This window comes from Drosophila hydei, unplaced genomic scaffold, assembly GCF_003285905.1.
Source record: "Drosophila hydei strain 15085-1641.00,03,60 unplaced genomic scaffold, DhydRS2 tig00000001-arrow-pilon, whole genome shotgun sequence".
Lineage (NCBI taxonomy): Eukaryota > Metazoa > Arthropoda > Insecta > Diptera > Drosophilidae > Drosophila > Drosophila hydei.
Window position 1 is genome coordinate 11,014,044 of NW_022045643.1, and position 19,661 is coordinate 11,033,704.

Genomic DNA, 19,661 nt, shown 5'->3' on the forward strand with positions numbered 1-19,661 from the left:
TAAAATACTGAATTGCCGTCGCCACTTTTTCATTTGATGAAGTCGACTTGATTTGAATAAGTCTCCGTTCTAACAGCAAGTCACAATAGCACAACAAGTAATCGATACCCGATAACAGCGCACTGGCTTATGCATGTTCAATCGAAATGCTGGCGCTAAATTTAAATATAATTTTTTTTATACAAAACTTGTTGCACATAAATTTGCTGAATAACCAAAAAAAAAAAAAAAAAACTTAAAACAGTGAAAGTTGAGCCACTGATTGTGAGCTATAGCAATTTTTTGATAAGACTTAATTTGATGTATGACAACCAAAAACCGGCACATTTAAATAAATTGCTTGATTTTGAGCAAAGTAAACAAACGTCGAGCTCTGCCCCTTCACACACACGCACTCACACCGATGGGCACACGCAAATACGACTCACACACCGACCCATACACATGTACAGCCAAATAACGTTCACGTTCGTGAACCATTCACGACTTCGCTGCGCTTCGTTCAGTTGTTTCCGTATTGCCGCCAAGTTTGGACGCATTCGCTCCGCTCTTGTCGCTTCCAAAGTTCGCGCCGTTGTCGTTATAGTCGTCGTCGCCACCGCCGCCTTTATTTTGATAATAAGAAGCGCAAGTGCAGCAAAGCCAGCACAACAAGCGGATAAACAAAATTAATGGCAATTGTGAGTGTTGAGCAAATGGCAAATCAATTTAACCCAAAATACAAATAGGACAAAGGCAGCCAAATCAAAGTCAGAAAGCGAAAGTTACTTGTTGTACCTATTTACAAACTGCGGCTTACTGCTGGGGACACTGTGCATTGTGTAGTTAGTTTTCTTCTTCTTCCTACGCTGTTGCTTGGGTCACAAAGGAAGCTTTGTAACGTGTTAAATGCATTTGCGCTGTTGTCATTGCCCACATTCCATCTGCAAAGTGCAAAGGCATATGCACACAGATGCATCTATGTAAACTCATACAGGCACACGCACACACCCACACACACTCACACACATCGGTATATGTATGTGTAAGAAGTGCGTTGCGGTTTCTTCTTTTTTTATTGCAATCTTTTAGATATTTGCTTTTACTGCTTACACATACCTTTACTGTGTGTGTGTAGGTGTGTATATGGCTGCGTGCGTGTGTGAAATCTCTTATGCGGCGCCCTGTTGCGCCCTTGAGGCGCACTTCCTCGCTATTTATGTACATAAGGTGCGCCGCCCTCTTGAAGCAATGTGCGGCTCATAAAAGTGCTACGAATCGATGAATTGCATTGGCAAACTCTCCGTTATAAAGATTATAACCAGTGATGGTAATCTAAAGCATGTATTTACTCTATGTGTATGATAAGCATTTCAATTCATAATTTTGATAATATGAAAAAAAAATATAAAATTTAAGCAACTGTGTAAACAGAGAAACAGGAAATTTAAGTTCATTGTTCCTAAGCATTGCTGTACCTTACGCTCATATTCGGAAAGTATTGGATTGAAATAGTAAATATTAATTAAGAAACAATAAATCGTCACAGAAAAAGAGATTAAAAAATTTGTTCTTCACCAAAAAAAAAAAGAAAATAAAACTTTTAGAATTGCTTAGTGTTTAGTAATGTAATATTAAGAGAACCCATTAAAAATTACTAAAAATGGTGTAATGTCTTTGGTACATTTAAAAGTAGGCGTGATCAGACACAAAGCGCATACATAACTTTAACTTGAACGACGATATGAGTCCATCTAGCCGTGTCCATCTGTCTGTGTGTGTCCTATATATATTTTGTGTGTATACTATATATATATTTTTTCAATCCATTTCATTAAGTTTGCTAAATATCAATATTTCGTCTTGATTTCTGGAGTATTACTCGATATTTCCTTAGACTAGATACAGCAAATATAAGTAAGTTGAGCTTCTATTTATCACTTTACACCATTTGCCTGTCATACTCATTCAGGTCGTACATCTAGAGCTGTAGTTACTGAATAATTGAACAACCCTTGCAGCGGGCTGGGGGCTGTGGGAGTAGCAAGCATAGTTGCTGCATGAGGTGCGCTGTGAAGCTTGTGCCCATGGGTATGGGTATGAATACAAAAAGCTTAGAATGATGAAATAGCTTCTCTGAACATGGCGCTGTCACTCAACAGTCTCCAGTCGAGTGTTTAACCCAGTGCTAACTTAGCATAGGTCAACTTTCTTGCTCTACAATATCTTCAATTGCAATTTCTCTCGCAATTATTTTGCATTATTTTTAAAAACAGTGTTTTGACTTCTCGAAGTGCTCAAACACGTAATGGCCTTGAACTCGCTCTGATTGTAATCAGCCATAAGCTGAAACGTATTAATCATACACAATTGTTTTACACAACATACAACAATTCTCGCCGCCAAAGCTTTAAAAATGAAAATAATAAAATGAATATATGAGGCGAATACCTTTTTAGAGTTAATTATATATTCTTCGAAATATGAAAAATAACCGTTTGCCTCCACTAACTAGTAATCAATGTAACACGACTGTGATTTATTATTGACTTTGTTGGATTTGGCCTTCGACTCTTGGACCCTATGCCAATTCGTCATTTTCTCATTCTCAAACGGGTGGCAATTAATTAAGTATGATCCATAATTCCGCTCCGGTTCTTTGTTATGCTCTAATAGAATTCAATCTGGACTTAAATATATATACAAATGTAGATATATAGAAATGCTCATTGTATATATACCACATAGCTAACAGATCGAAACGTGATTAGCACAACAATAAAATCGTTTCTACGTCATTAAACGCAATCAAAACTGATTAACTTACTTTCCTAATCAAAGTTGTTTTTTTATTTATATTATGAATATTATTTAGTTTTCACTATTTTATGTTTATATATTATTAAATTTGTGAAACATTTTCTAATTAAACTTAAGTCGCTTCTAAGTGCCGCCAAAGGTGATTGTATGGATTTTATACATATTATCCACTCTTCTTTGGTTTCGGACTCCTTCGTTAACTAAATAGCGAGTCCGTTGTGTCGATGCCTTCATCTGTCTATACGAACTCAGAATATTTCATCTCTATGTATATTAGAGACTTCATTAACATCTATCTATGGACGTAAGTGCGCTCGTCAGATAAAGTGTTTGGAGACGCCCACTGTGGGCACTATTGAAGCTAGAAACATGGAATTTTGAATATCGACCTCGGAAATTATTGAGTTCATATAACCTGAACCCGTTGACAATGTATCGAATAGGTATAGACTTCTTATGAAAACTTAAGCAACAAGTTAGAAGGTGACATTGTCGAGCTCCGCTTGCTGATCAGAGTCTATATCGATCTGAATGATTGGATGCATACGAGCGAGAGACTAGATATTTTACAGCCAGATCCTTCTCCCAGAACGAGTTCAACTTTAAATGAATATAATTAAATTCGTTTTGTAGATATCTCGTAAATTTCAGTGACTCGAGTCACCTTTATCCCTCTCATTTACATACTCAGCGTGATCAGGGCATCTTTCAGTCGGTTACTTCCGACTAGAGCACTATATAGATTGTTTTTGAAACCTTTTTCGCGTGTCTAATCACGTCAATCAAAATCCACTTAAAGCAAGATTCCATCTTCGACTTCCATAAACTAATAAATTTATGTGCATTTTTATACAAATATTGATTTTATTTATTTATGAATGCAACTACTATTGCCCCAATGCTTATTTGCTACCTTAAAATTATTTTTTGAATAAATAAATAAAATATTTATTCTATGTGAATTGCTAAAACTTTTCAATGCAAATTTCGAAATTAACTTTTAAACTTTGCCTGAGGAAAAATAAGCATAAAAGCCAATATTTTTTGTATCAATATTTAACAGCAATTAATAAAATATTTATTCTAAAACTTTTCAATGCAAATTTCGAAATTAACTTTTAAAAATAAGCATAAAAGCAAATATTTTTGTATCAATATTTAACAGCAATTAGAAATGAAAGCAAAATTGACATTTGCAGTCGTGATTAACTGCAATTAAACTTTCTAGTGCTTAGTATAACATAAATCAGCTAAAAACTGGTTGTATTCAGGCGCAACCAACTGCTTAATGCCCGCGCGCAGTTAAAAAAAGTTTAATTTATTTAAAATGTTTTAATTTCAGCTTGAAAATAGCTACATTTAATCAGCAAATGATCAGATAATTTAGAACTCATTCTGTGGAAAAGGTCGGAAGTGATTCACTTGAAAAGTTTTGTGGTTTTAACTAGAAAAGTAGGCAATCTGCCACGCCTTTCGTGGGCTTATATAAATGATTAATAGGCAATCTATCGGAGTGGGTCAACAGCAATGTAGGCTGTAGTCAGACGGATAGCCAAAGGGACATTACACAACACTCAGGTACTCTCTATACCGCAAATCAAGAGAGTTTTTGTTGCTCATAATATTGTTAAATATATTGAACTTTCGCAGCCCATAAACAGGTATTGTTTTGTGTGGCTCAGCCACCTGTAAAGCGACGCTCGCTGCTAAATACGAAATACTCGGCATGAGTCAAGCGTTTTTTTGGTGTAGTTGTGTTCCATGTAGTGCTCGCTATGGGGAACATCAGGCAGACAGTGGCAATTAGCATAGATCACGACTCGGATGTGTGTGTTTAATATGCTAATTAAGCATAGATTTCAATTGCAGCGTTTACTTCCGCGTGGAAAGACTTTCCACAGCAACATTTATCAAAATTTAAAACGAATGCTCAAAGTGATTGTATAGAATGACAGGCAAAGCCTCTTGCATTGGCTTATTTAAGAGGTGCTGAACGGAATATAAAACTTGTTTCAGGTCTCTTTGGGCAGACACTCGTTTCGCTTTGCTTTAATCGAACGCTTCGCTGGGCACAGGAATCAGACGGCGCCAAGTACATTAAGCAAAGCAAATATAGTCAAATCAGAGCCGATAACTAAACTATTCATTATTTAGCTAATACAGGGTGTTTCAAGTAAAGGGCCGAGGCTTTAAGGGTTACTGTTTTAAAGCTGGCGTATGCAGTTTTACACTAGATTCGGAAGCAGGCAAATCAGACTTCTTTAGTATCTAACGTGTTTTTATTATGGGCTTTGTCGCGAAATTTTAATGTATGCAGTAACTAAACAATTCTAAACAAATGCAATTTCTTATCTTTCTACTTTTAAGTCACATTTCTATTTTGAAGATTTACAACACTTAAAACTCGAAACACTTCATAACTCTACAATTTACTTCAGATTAAAGCCTAAGAGTTTTCTGACAAACTTTATAATTAATTATTTCATATAAGAACTGTGACTACGAGGTGCTCCAATTCAATTGCAATCGTTACAAGGTAATCCCAGATGCTTCACAGATTTGCCTAAATATATAGTATTATATAAAACAAAATATATATAGTCTTTTAATATACAAAATTTTATTCTTTGTGATTCTCGTATATACTCGCTTTTAACAGCTGCTCACAGTTCCACAATCTTTCCTGGATTAGTGTTAGTGTTTCTTATGAGACTGTCTCATAACTCTTCTTATAAGAGTCGTGCTATGTAGTAATCGCATGTTTGCTTATTATTATTTTTCTTCTTCTTATTGTTGTTGATGTCGGAAGCATTTGCTAAGTTAGAATACAATTAAAGCATCACAACAAATTTCGTTAGCCGCTGATTGCCAGACGTAAATATTTCGCTTAACAATTATCGGCAGTGCGACGTGATGGATCCTCGATAAAAAGCGCCGTGCCAAAAGCGGAACAATCGTGATCCATCTGTTCAGTTCCACATGGCTTCAGCCGCAGCTAGAGCTCAGTCAGAGTCGTCGAGTCATCGGCTCTTCACTCTCTGCCCCAACTGCACCGCTAACATGAGTCGACAGTTTTCAGTTTTAGCCTTAGCTTAACGATCGCACGATCGGAATGATCTAGCCATAAAGAGGAGCTGCAAAGGATCTGCATAGGCTACGTCTGTCTGGCTCTTGGCTGTTTGATGCGATGCAGATAATAACTGCATTATCAATTTGAACAGGTTTCTCGTTTCACTCTCTACTCTAGGGAACATGGATACATAAATTAACTGATTCCAGATCTGTGAGTGACAAAGCAGCAAGGCGAGGAATTAACTGCCAAAGAAGGAATCGGGAATTGCGGAACCGGTTTAGCCCCCTTTTTGATTTCTCTCTTTGCTTCAGCTTAATTGGCAGGCAAAATGTATTCCAACTTTTATGTCACTCTTAACTTTTGGCTAACTTGGCTTAAAGATGCTGCTTATTTCAGGTCAATTTAATTTCAAGAATTCTTATACTAAGTGGTGATAAGTTCTCTGCTTCGAATGGGTAGTGTTTAAAAAAATAAAAATATATAAATATATATATAAATATATGGGAAGAGCAGGAGTAGATACTTGACTTACAGCTAAAGCTTACTCAGTCAACTTTGTTTAGTCGAACTCTGATTGGCTGATTGGCCAGAATCATAGATGTTTATACATATACATATAAAGCTTTATTACATATAATATACATTGCTTAATTTTTTGTACTTGCCATTAGAATTTGTAGAATAATAAATATATATTTATAAAAAATGCATTGATATATTTACACTGATAATAGCTAGACACTTAAAATTATAGACAGTTCAGTCTATATTATGTAAATTATTTGGATTATTCCAAAGTAAACACAAGCTCAGAAATGTGCATTTTTGTTGTTTGCAACATTGAGGTATTTTACCTTGTTCATTAAATGATATTTTCAAGCTACGTGTATCTTAAAGATATATTTGAAATTAAGATTAGGTCATTGACTTGCCAAACACATTCCGCTTCTATGTGCTTATATAATATATTTATATATAGATAGATATTAGTACTGAGTATTGCTAAGTAGACAATAAAAATGCATGGTTCGAACCGCTGTGCCATAATTCCTTTTCACATAGTTTAATGAGGCGCGTGGTTCTTGGCATGCCAACTGCGAATTTATGCAATTGTATAGCAGCAACAACGATAGCGGCTTGTGAAGGCCGCAACAGCGAATAATCGCGAGATAAGAATGAATTCAAAGTTATTTCATTTTTTTTATTAATGATTAATATTATTTATTTACAGCGCGTAATCAGCCGCGGGCCTCGCACAAACCAAAACAAAGTGAACCGTAAATTTTTGTATAATATTTCGAAAGCAAAACAACGATCCAATGATGCGTGTGGGACAACAACATAAACAATAACAACTCAAAGAAGAGAATCCAAAAAAATACCCAATAAACCAAATTCAAAATCAAAACGAAGACAAAAACAAACACAAGAAAAATATCATATCTAGAATCAAGTTAATGAAACAATCTGAAATCGCGACACGTACGACAACAACTACCCATAGTATACAGAGTATATCAGGCACTCGAACATAAATCTATTCCACGCTTTTATAATACCTAACGATCTATCAGAAAACACTATAAACTCGAACCCAAACTTTACAATGGAACAAACGCGCAGTGTCTTTAGTAAACAGTCCAAGGATGTCGAGTTTCAGGATGTTTTCTACACAGTGGATCAGCGCACAAATTTCTGTGAGTATACAACTTAGTGTAGTATAATTATAGTATATATTATGAGTCTTTTAGTTGTCGTGTAGTTTCTATAATAAAATTCTCCTAACTTCTTTGAAATCTTAACGGGCTTAAATTAAAATATATGCTTTGCATGTCTAAAAAACTTTATAAATGGAACATTTATAACAATATTCTCCAATATACCTGTCTAAACATTATTCAATAAAAATTAAACCTTCTTATTCCACTATCGTGAATTGATATAAAAGCTCAAAAGATTAGTATTTACTCTATTTACCTGGCGCTTGCCAAAATATATATATTTTTAGTGGGTCTCACTCACCGGCAAAGATTATACAAGTTGTTATTGAAAATTGAAAATTTGGTCAGATATAATACTTAGCGTCTCTTGTTAATGAAAACTAAAATTTAAAAATTAAAAAAAAAAAGATGTATAATAATAAAAACTAAATAAAAAATAAAAAAAGCTGAAAAGGGAGTAAATTTAACTTATAATATATAGAATATACATATATAATATATATAATATAATATAAATAATTTAGAAACAAAAAATTTAAACAAAAAAATAAAAATAAAAACTAATTAACTAAAAATTTGAATATTCAAAATGAATATTAAAAATGACAAATATTAAATTAAATTGAATTATAAATTAAAAATTTAAAGCTGTATTTTAAATAAAAACTTTAATATAAATTAAAAGTTAAAAAAAATTTTAAATATGTATAAAATTTAAAACTTGATTTTACAAATTGTAAGTAAATGAAATAAATGAAAGAATAAAAATGGGAAATTTAGAATTAAAACGTATATAATTAATATAAAAAGAATATAAAATAAAAAATTACATATAAAGTGTAAATGTCAATAAAAATTTGTAAAATTCAAATTAGAAGAAAATTAAAAATAAAAAGTTGTAAATTTGAAATGAAATTTTTACAATTAATAATTATAAATATGAAATTCAAAATATATTAATATATATTGAATTGAGAATATGGAGAATATTTGGCTGCCCAAAACTAACTAAGCTTAAACCAAAGAGAAGGCTCATAGATGCTTAAAGCCAGCTAGACTCGAGGCAGGCAATTGGCTGGAACCTTAAGCGGAACCAGTAAACATTTTTGGCTTACCTTTACGTCTGTGGAATCTTACCTAATGTATTTTTAAATGAAGTACATTTCGAAACTCCGACTTCAAAGTTTTTACCTTTGCATTACGAAATAGTCTTGCAGCATAAATGCATATAAATTGTAAAATACTACACATAAATTCTGATTTTTTTAATTTTTAAACATGCTTAGAGCTGTTTGGGCGAACAACATGTCACACTCTCATTAAGTTAAGCAATAAATTTAAACTATTTCACAGCTGTACTTAATTTTTTAAATATGAGCTTAAGCTAGAAGTGTGTGCATATAACTGTCTACGAAACATTCGGATTTTATGGCCGCATTTTATGAGGCCATTCCAAGATGTTTCTAATATATTTTATAGTACAGTTAGTTACAGCTGTTGTTTAACTATTACATTTTAGTTTAAAGCTTGCCGAGTTTCGCAGTTCGAATTGCGAGTCGCGGGTAATTTAAATGTTGCCTTAGTTTCGGTCTCTTGAGCTATTTAGCAACTTCTTGCTGGCTGGCCAAGCACTAAGTGGCGGCAAAATAAAACAAAAGCATAAAGAAATATGATTTGTTATTTGTTGTTATTGCTGCTCTAACATCAATTACAACACACCTGAACATGTTGTACTCGGTGTACATTGAAAGAGGGTATTACAAATCTGAGTAAAAGAGTCTAACAAGACTGGTTGATATTGACCTCATTTAACTTGGGCTGGCATAAGGATTCTACAAAATTGTCAAATATTTGTGCATAGGGTATCTTCAAGTCGTATACTTTACGAATAGCAGCTTGAAGGCTTGCTTCTCAGTTGTCAGCCTATTATGCTAGGCTTATCAAATGCAAAATGCGATTTGATCGGCTTACTTTAGCTCAGCTCAGCTTAGCTCTTGCATATGCTGACCTCATTGAACCCCGGCATATATCAAATGTTTAGCTATCAAATTTGGTATGTGAGTTCTTTGAACTATTTAAAATGATTTCTGACTCTATGCCTACATATATATATATATATATATATATATATGTGTAAGCATTAAGGTCAGTATATCGCCATATACGTTATTTATAGGGTATTCACAGCCTTATAACTCTTATAAACCCATTTGCAGCTTTATGTTTTTTTTTTTAATTTTGTGAACTTTTCAAATGAGTTGCAATTTGTTTGAGTATTGGCTGTGAGTATTAGCTCTAATGGGTCCCATTAAACACGAGATCTGTTAAATCTGCATATATCAAATTATGGGTTGTTAAACTGTTTATAATGATTCTCAATTATATGCAAGCTTAACTTTTTTGTATACCTATCAGATCTGGCATTCAATTTGAAGAAGTCAGCTGGTGATTTGAATGGTCAGCTCTAATGGACCACCCTGAACTCGGGCTCTATAAGAACTCCACATATAAAATTAGTATGTGGATTGCTTTAGCTATTTGTATTGAATTTATACTATGCATCTGCGCAATAGCCGGTTTTTATAGGGTATTTTCTAGCTATATATTGTGCAAGCTTAGTTTAATTTCTGGTTTATTCGTTGACAGCTTTGGTTTTTTCAGTACTTGTCAAACGTATTGCAATTCGGCCAGCTCTGCTCAGTTATTGGCTGAGCTATTGGTCAGTTGAAGTGAGTTCCCCATTCTCAGCAGTTCGAAACTTGTTTCCGTCGCACCAATGTCTCGACTGCTCACAGCACTTCGATATTTCGCCATTGACACACAAATTGATTCGAAGCGAACTGCTCGAGTTGTTTAATGCAAAACCCTTGCCAGACCCCCAAGTTCACAGTACGCCTCGAATTGTGCAGTGTCACAGAGCTGTCGACTACAAAGTACACACAACTGTGTATGAACGTCCGCCGGACAGTTGGCATTTGGTTTGGGTTTGATTCGAACTGACTCAGCTGATGCCGACTGCTCATGACGTCACAAGTCGCACAAAAAGTAAAGCGTGCGCTGCGCCTATTTGCATAAAAGTCTTACGAACTTATGACTATATATATTTAAGCTATCAATGCTAATTCAGTGCATGTAAATGAAGCTGTCAAGTAAATAAATATTCATTTCAGCTGCGAATAAAGATTGACAGTTAAAGGGCCCCAAATGATAATCGCCCTTCACATGCTCAAACTTAGCTAGGACTGGGTAGCTTATGAACTGGCATCTTGCATTTCTAACTGATTAACTTTCTGCGTCGACTCTCGTTCACGGAGCTAATCAACATTGCTCATACGCCATGTGCAACGTGCAATGAGTGCCGCGCGATGTCGCCGCATGTGGAATATCACAATAGGCGATAAGTAAGCACCCACGCACACACACACTTATATATGTGTGTTTCTGTATGTATCCACAAATTGTGGACAGTTACAAGCGACTTCCTCATACACTTGTTGCTAACTATTCAACGAACTAAGCGCGAGCTGCGCCTTCATCATTATCAGCGACAACATCATCATAATGATGTACAGATGATGGTCATGCACACAAGCAACAATACGAGTAGCCGCAACTCGATTATGTTGCATAGTGGAAAAAAGAGAGAGAAATTTGATCAACTTTGATTGAATAATTTTCCCCTTTTGCGCTTTCATTGAAAACTCGCAGCGATAATTTCCACTTTTGTAGTCAACACTTTTTCCCAGCTTTTCCTCAAACTAAGCGCGCTCTGTAATACAAGCTGAAACACTTATGCTATAATTGAGTATGCTGTAATTCTCTATCTTTGTCTCTTTTTCGTGTCTTTCCCACTCTCTTTCTCCTTCTCCTTTTACTACTAAATTTCAGTCTATTCAGTTTGCTGCATACATATATATGACACTTGCAGAGTGATGATACTGTGACTAGAATAAGTAAAAGTGCTCTAAGCGCGCATGTTCGACTATCAAATACTCTATCTTGGCTTAAGTCGATTACATTTAAGTAAAAATAGTTATCCATGTAGCGCCTGATGCCTTTCCTCTTTTAGATTTCGAGACATTATGAAGATAATCATAATCGAGAATATATATAATTTATGGAATATATACGTTGATATAATTTATGGAGTATATATGATATGATTCAATATATATTACAATTAATTTTTGCCACTGTAGCTCTAGCAAGCTCTTAAATACTCGTGGCTTATAAAGCGTTCACACGAAACTAATTAAACTTGTCAAATTGAAAGATTTGCTACTGATTGAAGTGCATTATAATTAAAAACTATTAGTATAACATTTTATCATCGCCATCATTATCATCTTCGTTTATTCATTTATTCTGTGTTAAAGTACCCATTAGCTCAATATCAAAAAGCAACTAATATTAATTATAAATGTATTTGCATTATTCAGATTTGTTATGCAAATGTGGATATCAGCGGTCGCATTTATCAATGAACTTGTGTTGAAAGCATGGCTTAGCACTTAGAATTGACACTCAAATTTATGGAGCTACAATTGAAATTATAGATTAAAGAGCTCGTCATTTAATGGGGTTCGATCTGCACCTAACTGAAATGAAAGCGATGTTTCTTTAACTTGTTACAGGCATAGAACCTTTGAAATAAATTCCAATAAAGCCTTTAATGAGCACCAAATTGAAATAGAATTTTTATATATTTTTTAGATTTGATGTCGAAAAATAATTGATCGCTCAACTTATCAAAAAAAAAAAAACAAAACTGTTTAAATATAATTAATAATAATTATTTAATAATAATTCATTGATAATAATTAATTGTAATTAAGTCGAGCTTATATTTGGGAAATAGTAGGTTTGCATGTTAAAAAACTTTTTTAATAAAATCATTGTATTTCCTGATATTTCTCAATATTAAGGGGCTTATCCAGGACTTTATAAGCTGAGGGCATCAACGAGCTTGTTTTCAATTTCTAGTCTCCAGCTTCAAGGGTATCCAATGCTTATGGACAGCCGAACAGACAGCAACAAGGACGTTGCATAGCACCAATATACTCTTCTTTTTTACTCTATGCACGAGTATAAAATCACGTATCAAGCTCAAAGTTACATACATTTTTGCAGCGAGCAAGAAGTTCTAATCCGAAACCGAAGCACTGTAATTGTTTTTATAGACTTGTAGCTCAAGCTATATCGATCCATATATAATCTGCATGAATTTGACTTCATTAATATTCTAAAAATTAGCAGAGAGAGATAAATTGTTAATAAATTATTTTTGCTTATAGCGCATTTGGCTCGAGGAGAAATTAATTGAAATGTTTTTTGCTTTGTCTTCCATTTATAGGTAATTTGATAATGAAACTTTGAGACTTAACAGCTTTGCGTTAATTATTCAATAATCATTTTCAGAAGTAGTTAATTAGCTTGATTCATGTGTGATTCATGAGATTTATAAGAGATTTAAATTCAGCTATTTAAAAGCCTCATCGACACATAACAAAAATTGCAGCAATTATCGAGGTCTGATCTATTAATGCTATGTGGCTAAGCAAGCTGTTGGTTGTTCCGGTAGCTGAGGAAAAACTCATGTTTATCTTCTGATAGAACCTATCAAGAACTGAATCTCTAGAAATACGATCAGTTGTTGTCATGTAGTCACGTTTGCGACTCATGGAGCGGGCCAACCGCCCACCCGGACGCATTTTAAGTTTTCAGTCGAATTCGCAATTTGCTCACGTCGCACTTTGTGACTGACTCACTCGATGTTTGTTCCCTCGAACAGGTAGCCAGTCCACTGGAGTTCACCTACTTTTAACACTGGCGCCTGGCGCAATACGAAAGTGGGCGTGGCCACAAGCAAATACCCGCCTGAATAACGAAAGCCAAAATCTTTTTCAGAACTTGGCGTCAAATTGTTATTGTTGTTGTTGTTGTTGTTGAACCAACTCAAACAAATTCAAAACAACGGAGATATGCGAGAAGCTAATTGATATGTAAACTTGGCCACTGGTCTGCGGGCATACGACTCAACGACTCTAATACTACGTCTCCGTACGTTGTTTTGTTTACGAGCTGTGCTTTTTGTTGCTGACCTTCTCTGATTTACGCGTATTTGCGATTTTTGGCTGTTGCGCAAGGAATTCCAATGGGCTACCACAGCGCGCTAGGAGGTCTATGCAAATCTCTGAAATGCCTAAGCTGAGGGCGGGTACGATGAAAGCTAATGGCCAAGTGATCTGAGTTGATGCAAGAGCTGCATAGTAATTAGTTTCAGAAGATTGGGAATTGGAAAAGTCGAACTCTTTGTAAATCAGATTTGAACTATATAATTACCAAAGACAGCAATTTATGAACAAGGCTCAAGACTTCTTGGTATGCACTATGCCTATAATGCAAAAACAGTTACAATTCAGCATTAACATTTGATAATTATAAAATATATATTCGGTCTTTATAATCTTGACACTAATATAACCTCGAGATAGGCGTTAGAATATTAAGAATTTCGACTAGAAATTTATTCATCTGTTTCCAGGTGCTGTGTATAACCTGCGGGCTGCCATTGAGCTTGTTTTTGATTGTGTCTATAAAGTCAAATATTTTTCTTCTTGTTCTTACAGTCCATATCGATCTGAAGTCTAACATACAAAAGTGAAAAGGCTAAAAGAGGTTTTATTAAACTAATCGCCAGACATTTATATATATATACCACAACAATACTATTGTTGGTAGTAATTTATATATTTGTATATATGTGTATATTAAATATTACCTCTAATCATACAAACAAACTTTGGCAACTCAGCAAATTTGATTTGCTTCTCCTGTTGTTGGCAATATTACTTATTCAGTAATATTACTTATTCAGTAAATATATCAGCAGCGTAATCCTTTCATAAAGGTATCATGTTATCAACATAGTGATCGCTTGCATTAAATCATACATGATTTTCAAAAATATATAAAATATAATATATATTCACATTTGTATTTTATTTCATTATTCAATTTATATTTCATTTTGTGGCCACTTCCATCTGCTGTTCAAGGTTCACGTTGAGCCTTATCTCTTTCGCAGAGCAACACATTTCCGTCTAGACATTAGAGTTGACACGTAATAGGAGGAATTCAGCTAATCTCCGGTGAATTAGTCAGTTCAACTGCAAATTTGTTACTAATTGAATATTAAACTGTTTCTATTTCATTTGAAGTCTCCTCATTTTTTCAATACATTCGCCTCTCGATAAGGAATGGCTTACTTTACTACTGTAACCTATTAGCTTACTTTCGCATATAAGCAAATATATATGGGTATAAAGTATGCTAATAGGTTAAGGTATACACATGTATATATATGTATATATGTATATATGTACATCCATCAGACTCAGGCGACAGTTCAGGGCTGTTGATAACACCAATGGAGGATTGACACAAACACCCTCGGGCCAGACACGAGTAATGAAATAATGGAAAGACCTTCGAAATCCTTGACCAAAACATGATTATTATGTATGATTGTTATGTATAATATATACATATATATATTTGTAATCGAGTCAGATTTTTGCACATTATTTAAAAATAATTAGAAAATAATGTTGAGTCAAGTTAGATCGTTTGTCATCATAAATGATTCCTGACATTGTCTGATCAAACAGAATTAATTAGCCATCTGCCGTGCCTAACTCGAGAAGCCAAACGTGTTTTGGGTGTTTGAATTCCGATCTCAATTAAGCAAGTCATGATGGCTCGTAACTACTAGCCATTCGATACGTCTCGATTCGATATGATCTCTGAGCTTGGCGTTTTACCTCTTCATTTCGCACCTGAACTGTGGGCAATTACTCCACAAGCTGTAAAACGTTAACAGTAGCTATTCACACGATTCACTTTTATTACCTTAGCAAAGTATTACGAGCTGTCGTAAAGATAGCAAGCGATTTGTCTAACTCAAATGTAGAGGGTATGCGTGCCTTGCAGAGTGATTAAGTCAGCTTATGCTTGGACTAGTATATTATTATGTTGTCAATTAGTTGTTATTAATTGAGTTTTTATTCTAAATTTTCATTTTTCACTTGCAGTTCGCATCGCTGCGCAGCAACAAATCTTGAAAGGCGTCAGCGGCAGCTTCCGCAGTGGGCAACTGTCGGCTATAATGGGCCCCTCGGGGGCCGGAAAGAGCAGTTTGTTGAATGCGATTTCGGGTTTCAGGTAAGCCTAACAAAAATTATACACAAATTAAAAATGTACAAAATACAAAATACGAAATACAAAATACGAAATACGAAATTCAATGCCACATGAACTTCTGGAACATGACGAAATCAATCTTGTAACCGGTTGAACGCTCCGAATACTGGAAATGTGACGTTTTCTAAAACCAACAAAAATCAAAACAAATCAAATCGAATCAAAATAAAACAAAACAGAAAGAATATCAGTTATGCTGTAGATATGTAGTCCAAGATTCAAATTCTCAGCTTTATAGTCTGGCTATAGCACATTGCTTAGCCATAACAGCAATAATAAGCCTAATATATGTGCAAGTTTTATAAAGCTGAGAATTATAGATATATAAATAGAGCGAAAAAAGCTTCTTTTAGTAAATTAAAAAAAATAGTAAATAATCAAATAAGAAGAGCAAACTGAAAAATAAAAATAAATAATAAATAAATAATAATAAATTTGATCAGTTACATTGGATTAGTTGTTATTATTTGCATTTTTTTTTAAATTGTTTTGGTTTGTTAATAAATATGTATAACAATAATTCTCATAATTATATAAGCAAAATTATAAATATTAAAAAGTAATAAATATCAACATAAACTGCAAATAAAAAAATATATTATATATATATATATAATATATTATATAAATCTAATAAAAAGCACAGTTCAACAGCAATATATTTTATTCAGAAATCCAATTCCCTAAGGAACAGTTGTATCGCCCTGAAAAGGAAGAGCTTTAGGTCAAACCCTGTTGGAAGATTTGCCTCGCTCCCGAAGGGTAACGCAGCAGAGGACGTGAACAGTAAATTAGTCATTTATTGCTGAGTGTCCAGCTGAACAACTGAGTCAATAGCAACTTACTCAGACCAACAGATTGTCGTGAAATTGAGTGATCAAGCATCAGATGCGAATCTGAAACCAGAATAGCGAAAATATTCTAATTAAAATGTGCAAAAAAACTCGTTTTTCGGCTACATTTGAAGTATTGATTTCTGGTTACTGAATTATGCTTGACTGTGTAAATTAGTAAATAATAATAAATGAACAAAATCAAAAAGAAATCAATAAAAAATATAATTATAAATATATTCATATACATATATATATATATATATATATATATATATATATATATATATATATATACGTCTGTTATATAAATTGATTTTGGACTTGCTCAGTCATTGCCTCATCATTTATTTCGCCACTTAGCGAAGTTCAATAGAAAAACTGAGAGGGAGAATATATATACACATATAAAAATCAACTGGATTTGAAGGCCAGCCTAGCAAATCACTTTTAAGCAATCGAAATTTCTATTTTAAACAAAAGACATTGAGTAGCTGAATCGGAGTCTGAATCTGAATCTGAATTTGAATTTGAATTTAATTGTAGAACAACTGGCGTGAAAGGCAGCATCAAGGTGAGGCGAGATAATGCCTGCTATATAACGCAGGATGATCATCATCAGACACTGCTCACTGTCGAGGAGCTGATGAATCTCTCATGCGATCTGAAATTGAAGCAGCGCCACAAAAAGGAGGAGATGCTGACGGAAATACTCAAGAATCTGAATCTCAATCATCGTCGCAACGTCACCGCCGAGCATCTGAGCGGCGGGGAGCGCAAGCGACTATCCATTGCGCTCGAACTGGTCGATAATCCCAACATCTTCTTTCTCGACGAACCGACAAGTGGGCTGGATGAGGTGACGGCAGCCCAGTGCATCCGTCTGCTGAAGGCAATGGCCCGCGAGGGTCGCACCATTGTCTGCACCATACATCAGCCATCGGCCACTATCTACAACTGCTTCGACAGCATCTATGTGCTGGCCAAGGGTCAGTGCGTGTTCCAGGGCACTCCGCAAGCCACAATACCTTTTCTGCGTTTGGCCCAGATCGATTGCCCACGGCACTACAGTCCCTCGGATTACAGTGAGTAATTTGATTGCAATTCCTTGGCTTGCCTTAACTAGTTCCCATATTTCCAGTTATTGAGGTAATTGATGCTGAGGAAGGACATCTGGTGCCGTTGCTCAGCGAGCTGACAGAGAATGGCAAACTGACTTATCATACCAAGCAGCCGGACTTGACGCTGGAGCCTCAGCAGGCCATCACAACTCTGTTCGTGGAGCAGCCGAAGCGTCAATTCTTGCCCGCATTCTTCGCCGGCTCAGCTGCCTCCACAGACGGCACATTGATGGGCGCTGCTGGCGCTTTGCTGGAACAGGTGAAAGTGTTCTCGCAGCATCTGCATACAGAGCGACGCGACATCTCTGGGGTGCAGCAGTTTCTAGTGCTGATGCGTGTTATGCTGTTGCGCACCATGCGTGCGCGACTAGCATTGGCCATCCAGCTGATCCATCATACGCTGTGTGGCCTTTTCTTTGGGCTGATCTTCTTCCAGCTGGGCAATCAGGGCGGACGCATGTTCGATCATCTAAAGTTCTGCATTGGCGCGGTGCTCATGATTGTCTACACCCAGGTGATGGTGCCCATACTCAGCTGTAAGTGCTCGACAAGGCAAGTAACGTAGTCCACGCACTATAACCTTAACGTCTTTTCAGATCCCGCCGAAGTGAAGATAGTCAAAAAGGAAACCTTCAACCGTTGGTATTCGCTTATGCCCTACTATATGGCGTTGAGTGTCTCGCGGCTGCCGCTGCAGGTGCTTCTCAATCTTACATTCATGGCCATGACTTATTGGATGTCTGGACTGCCTGAGCAGTTGTGGCGCTTCTGCATTTTTGTGGCCGTTGGTCTCATGATCTCCCTCGTGGCCGAGGGCATGGGTCTGGCTATTGGCGCTACCTTCAGTATAACGGTAAATTATATTGGAATTACCTTTTGTATATCTATTGATTCATATTGTCTCACAGAACGGCAGCGTGGTGGGTCCCATGATTATAGCACCGCTCATGGGTCTTGCTATTTATGGCTTTGATTTTGCCTCCCAAATTCCTGGAGCCATGAATCTGTTGATGAAGTTTAGCTATGTGCGCGTGGGCGTGGTGGCCTTAATATTGGCCGTGTTTGGTTTCCAGCGTGAGGAACTGGACTGCGATGAGATCTACTGCCACTTCAGCGATCCGCGAGTGCTGCTGAAGTTTTTGGACGTCGACAAGGTATCGATACTTCATCAGTTCGGGCTGCTGGCTATGCTGATGATCTTCTTCCGTGTCATTGTGTACATCAGCTTGCGCAAGCGCTGCTACACATGAGCAGCAGCTATATATAATACATATGTAGTTATAGGAAAAGTCTATGCTGTGATTTGGTTTTATACACTCACATGTAGTGGAGGTGCCTAACTAGTAATATAAACTTAACTTACAGTTGTACATAATTCTAACAGCTTAATGTATTTTGTGCTCAGTTGATTGCCCCTTGTAAACATTAATTTAAGTTGGTGCTTAGATACCCATTAGTAATATAAATATCTGATAACCATATCAGTTCCAAGTATATCTACCTAAGGTAAAATATGTTGACATATATCGGCGCACTTTCAATGCGTGGTACGTAAGCTTATTTTTTGTAAGATTTCTGGTAATAGTGACATGTACATATATAAGAGATATTATATTTTTACACATTGAAAAAGAAAAAAAAAACAATTATAAATCTGTCTTTTACTTTAAACATTGGAATTATTATTTTCGTAACGTCTGCTTTAAAGACCGCATACAATTTTTAGAAGCATCCTTTAACCATGCGTGTTTTAATGTTTAAATTACAGTTGGCTCTTAACTATCGATAATGCTATCGATTAAAACTCTACAACACGAGTAATCAAGTGTTAAATATGTGTTGGCAACACTGT

The 19,661-nt window shown here is 35.5% G+C and overlaps 1 protein-coding gene across 1 annotated transcript; it reads left to right on the forward strand.

Moving 5' to 3' along the window:
• The first annotated feature begins 510 nt into the window (after positions 1-510).
• Positions 511-19,409, forward strand: LOC111592778 (ATP-binding cassette sub-family G member 1). The gene is made up of 7 exons (XM_023305182.2): positions 511-680; positions 7,104-7,569; positions 15,687-15,816; positions 17,235-17,773; positions 17,830-18,345; positions 18,406-18,662; positions 18,718-19,409. Exons 2-7 carry the CDS (start codon positions 7,479-7,481, stop codon positions 19,057-19,059), a joined length of 1,875 nt encoding a protein of 624 aa, XP_023160950.1. The 5' UTR covers positions 511-680; positions 7,104-7,478; the 3' UTR covers positions 19,060-19,409.
• The last annotated feature ends 252 nt before the right edge of the window (positions 19,410-19,661 follow it).

Coding starts and splice junctions, on each gene's coding strand:
- LOC111592778 (XM_023305182.2), top strand. CDS start 7,479: ATGGAACAAACGCGCAGTGTCTTTAGTAAACAGTCCAAGGATGTCGAG. Junction 17,774..17,829: donor CTACAGTCCCTCGGATTACA/GTGAGTAATTTG, acceptor CCATATTTCCAG/TTATTGAGGTAATTGATGCT. Junction 18,346..18,405: donor GATGGTGCCCATACTCAGCT/GTAAGTGCTCGA, acceptor ACGTCTTTTCAG/ATCCCGCCGAAGTGAAGATA.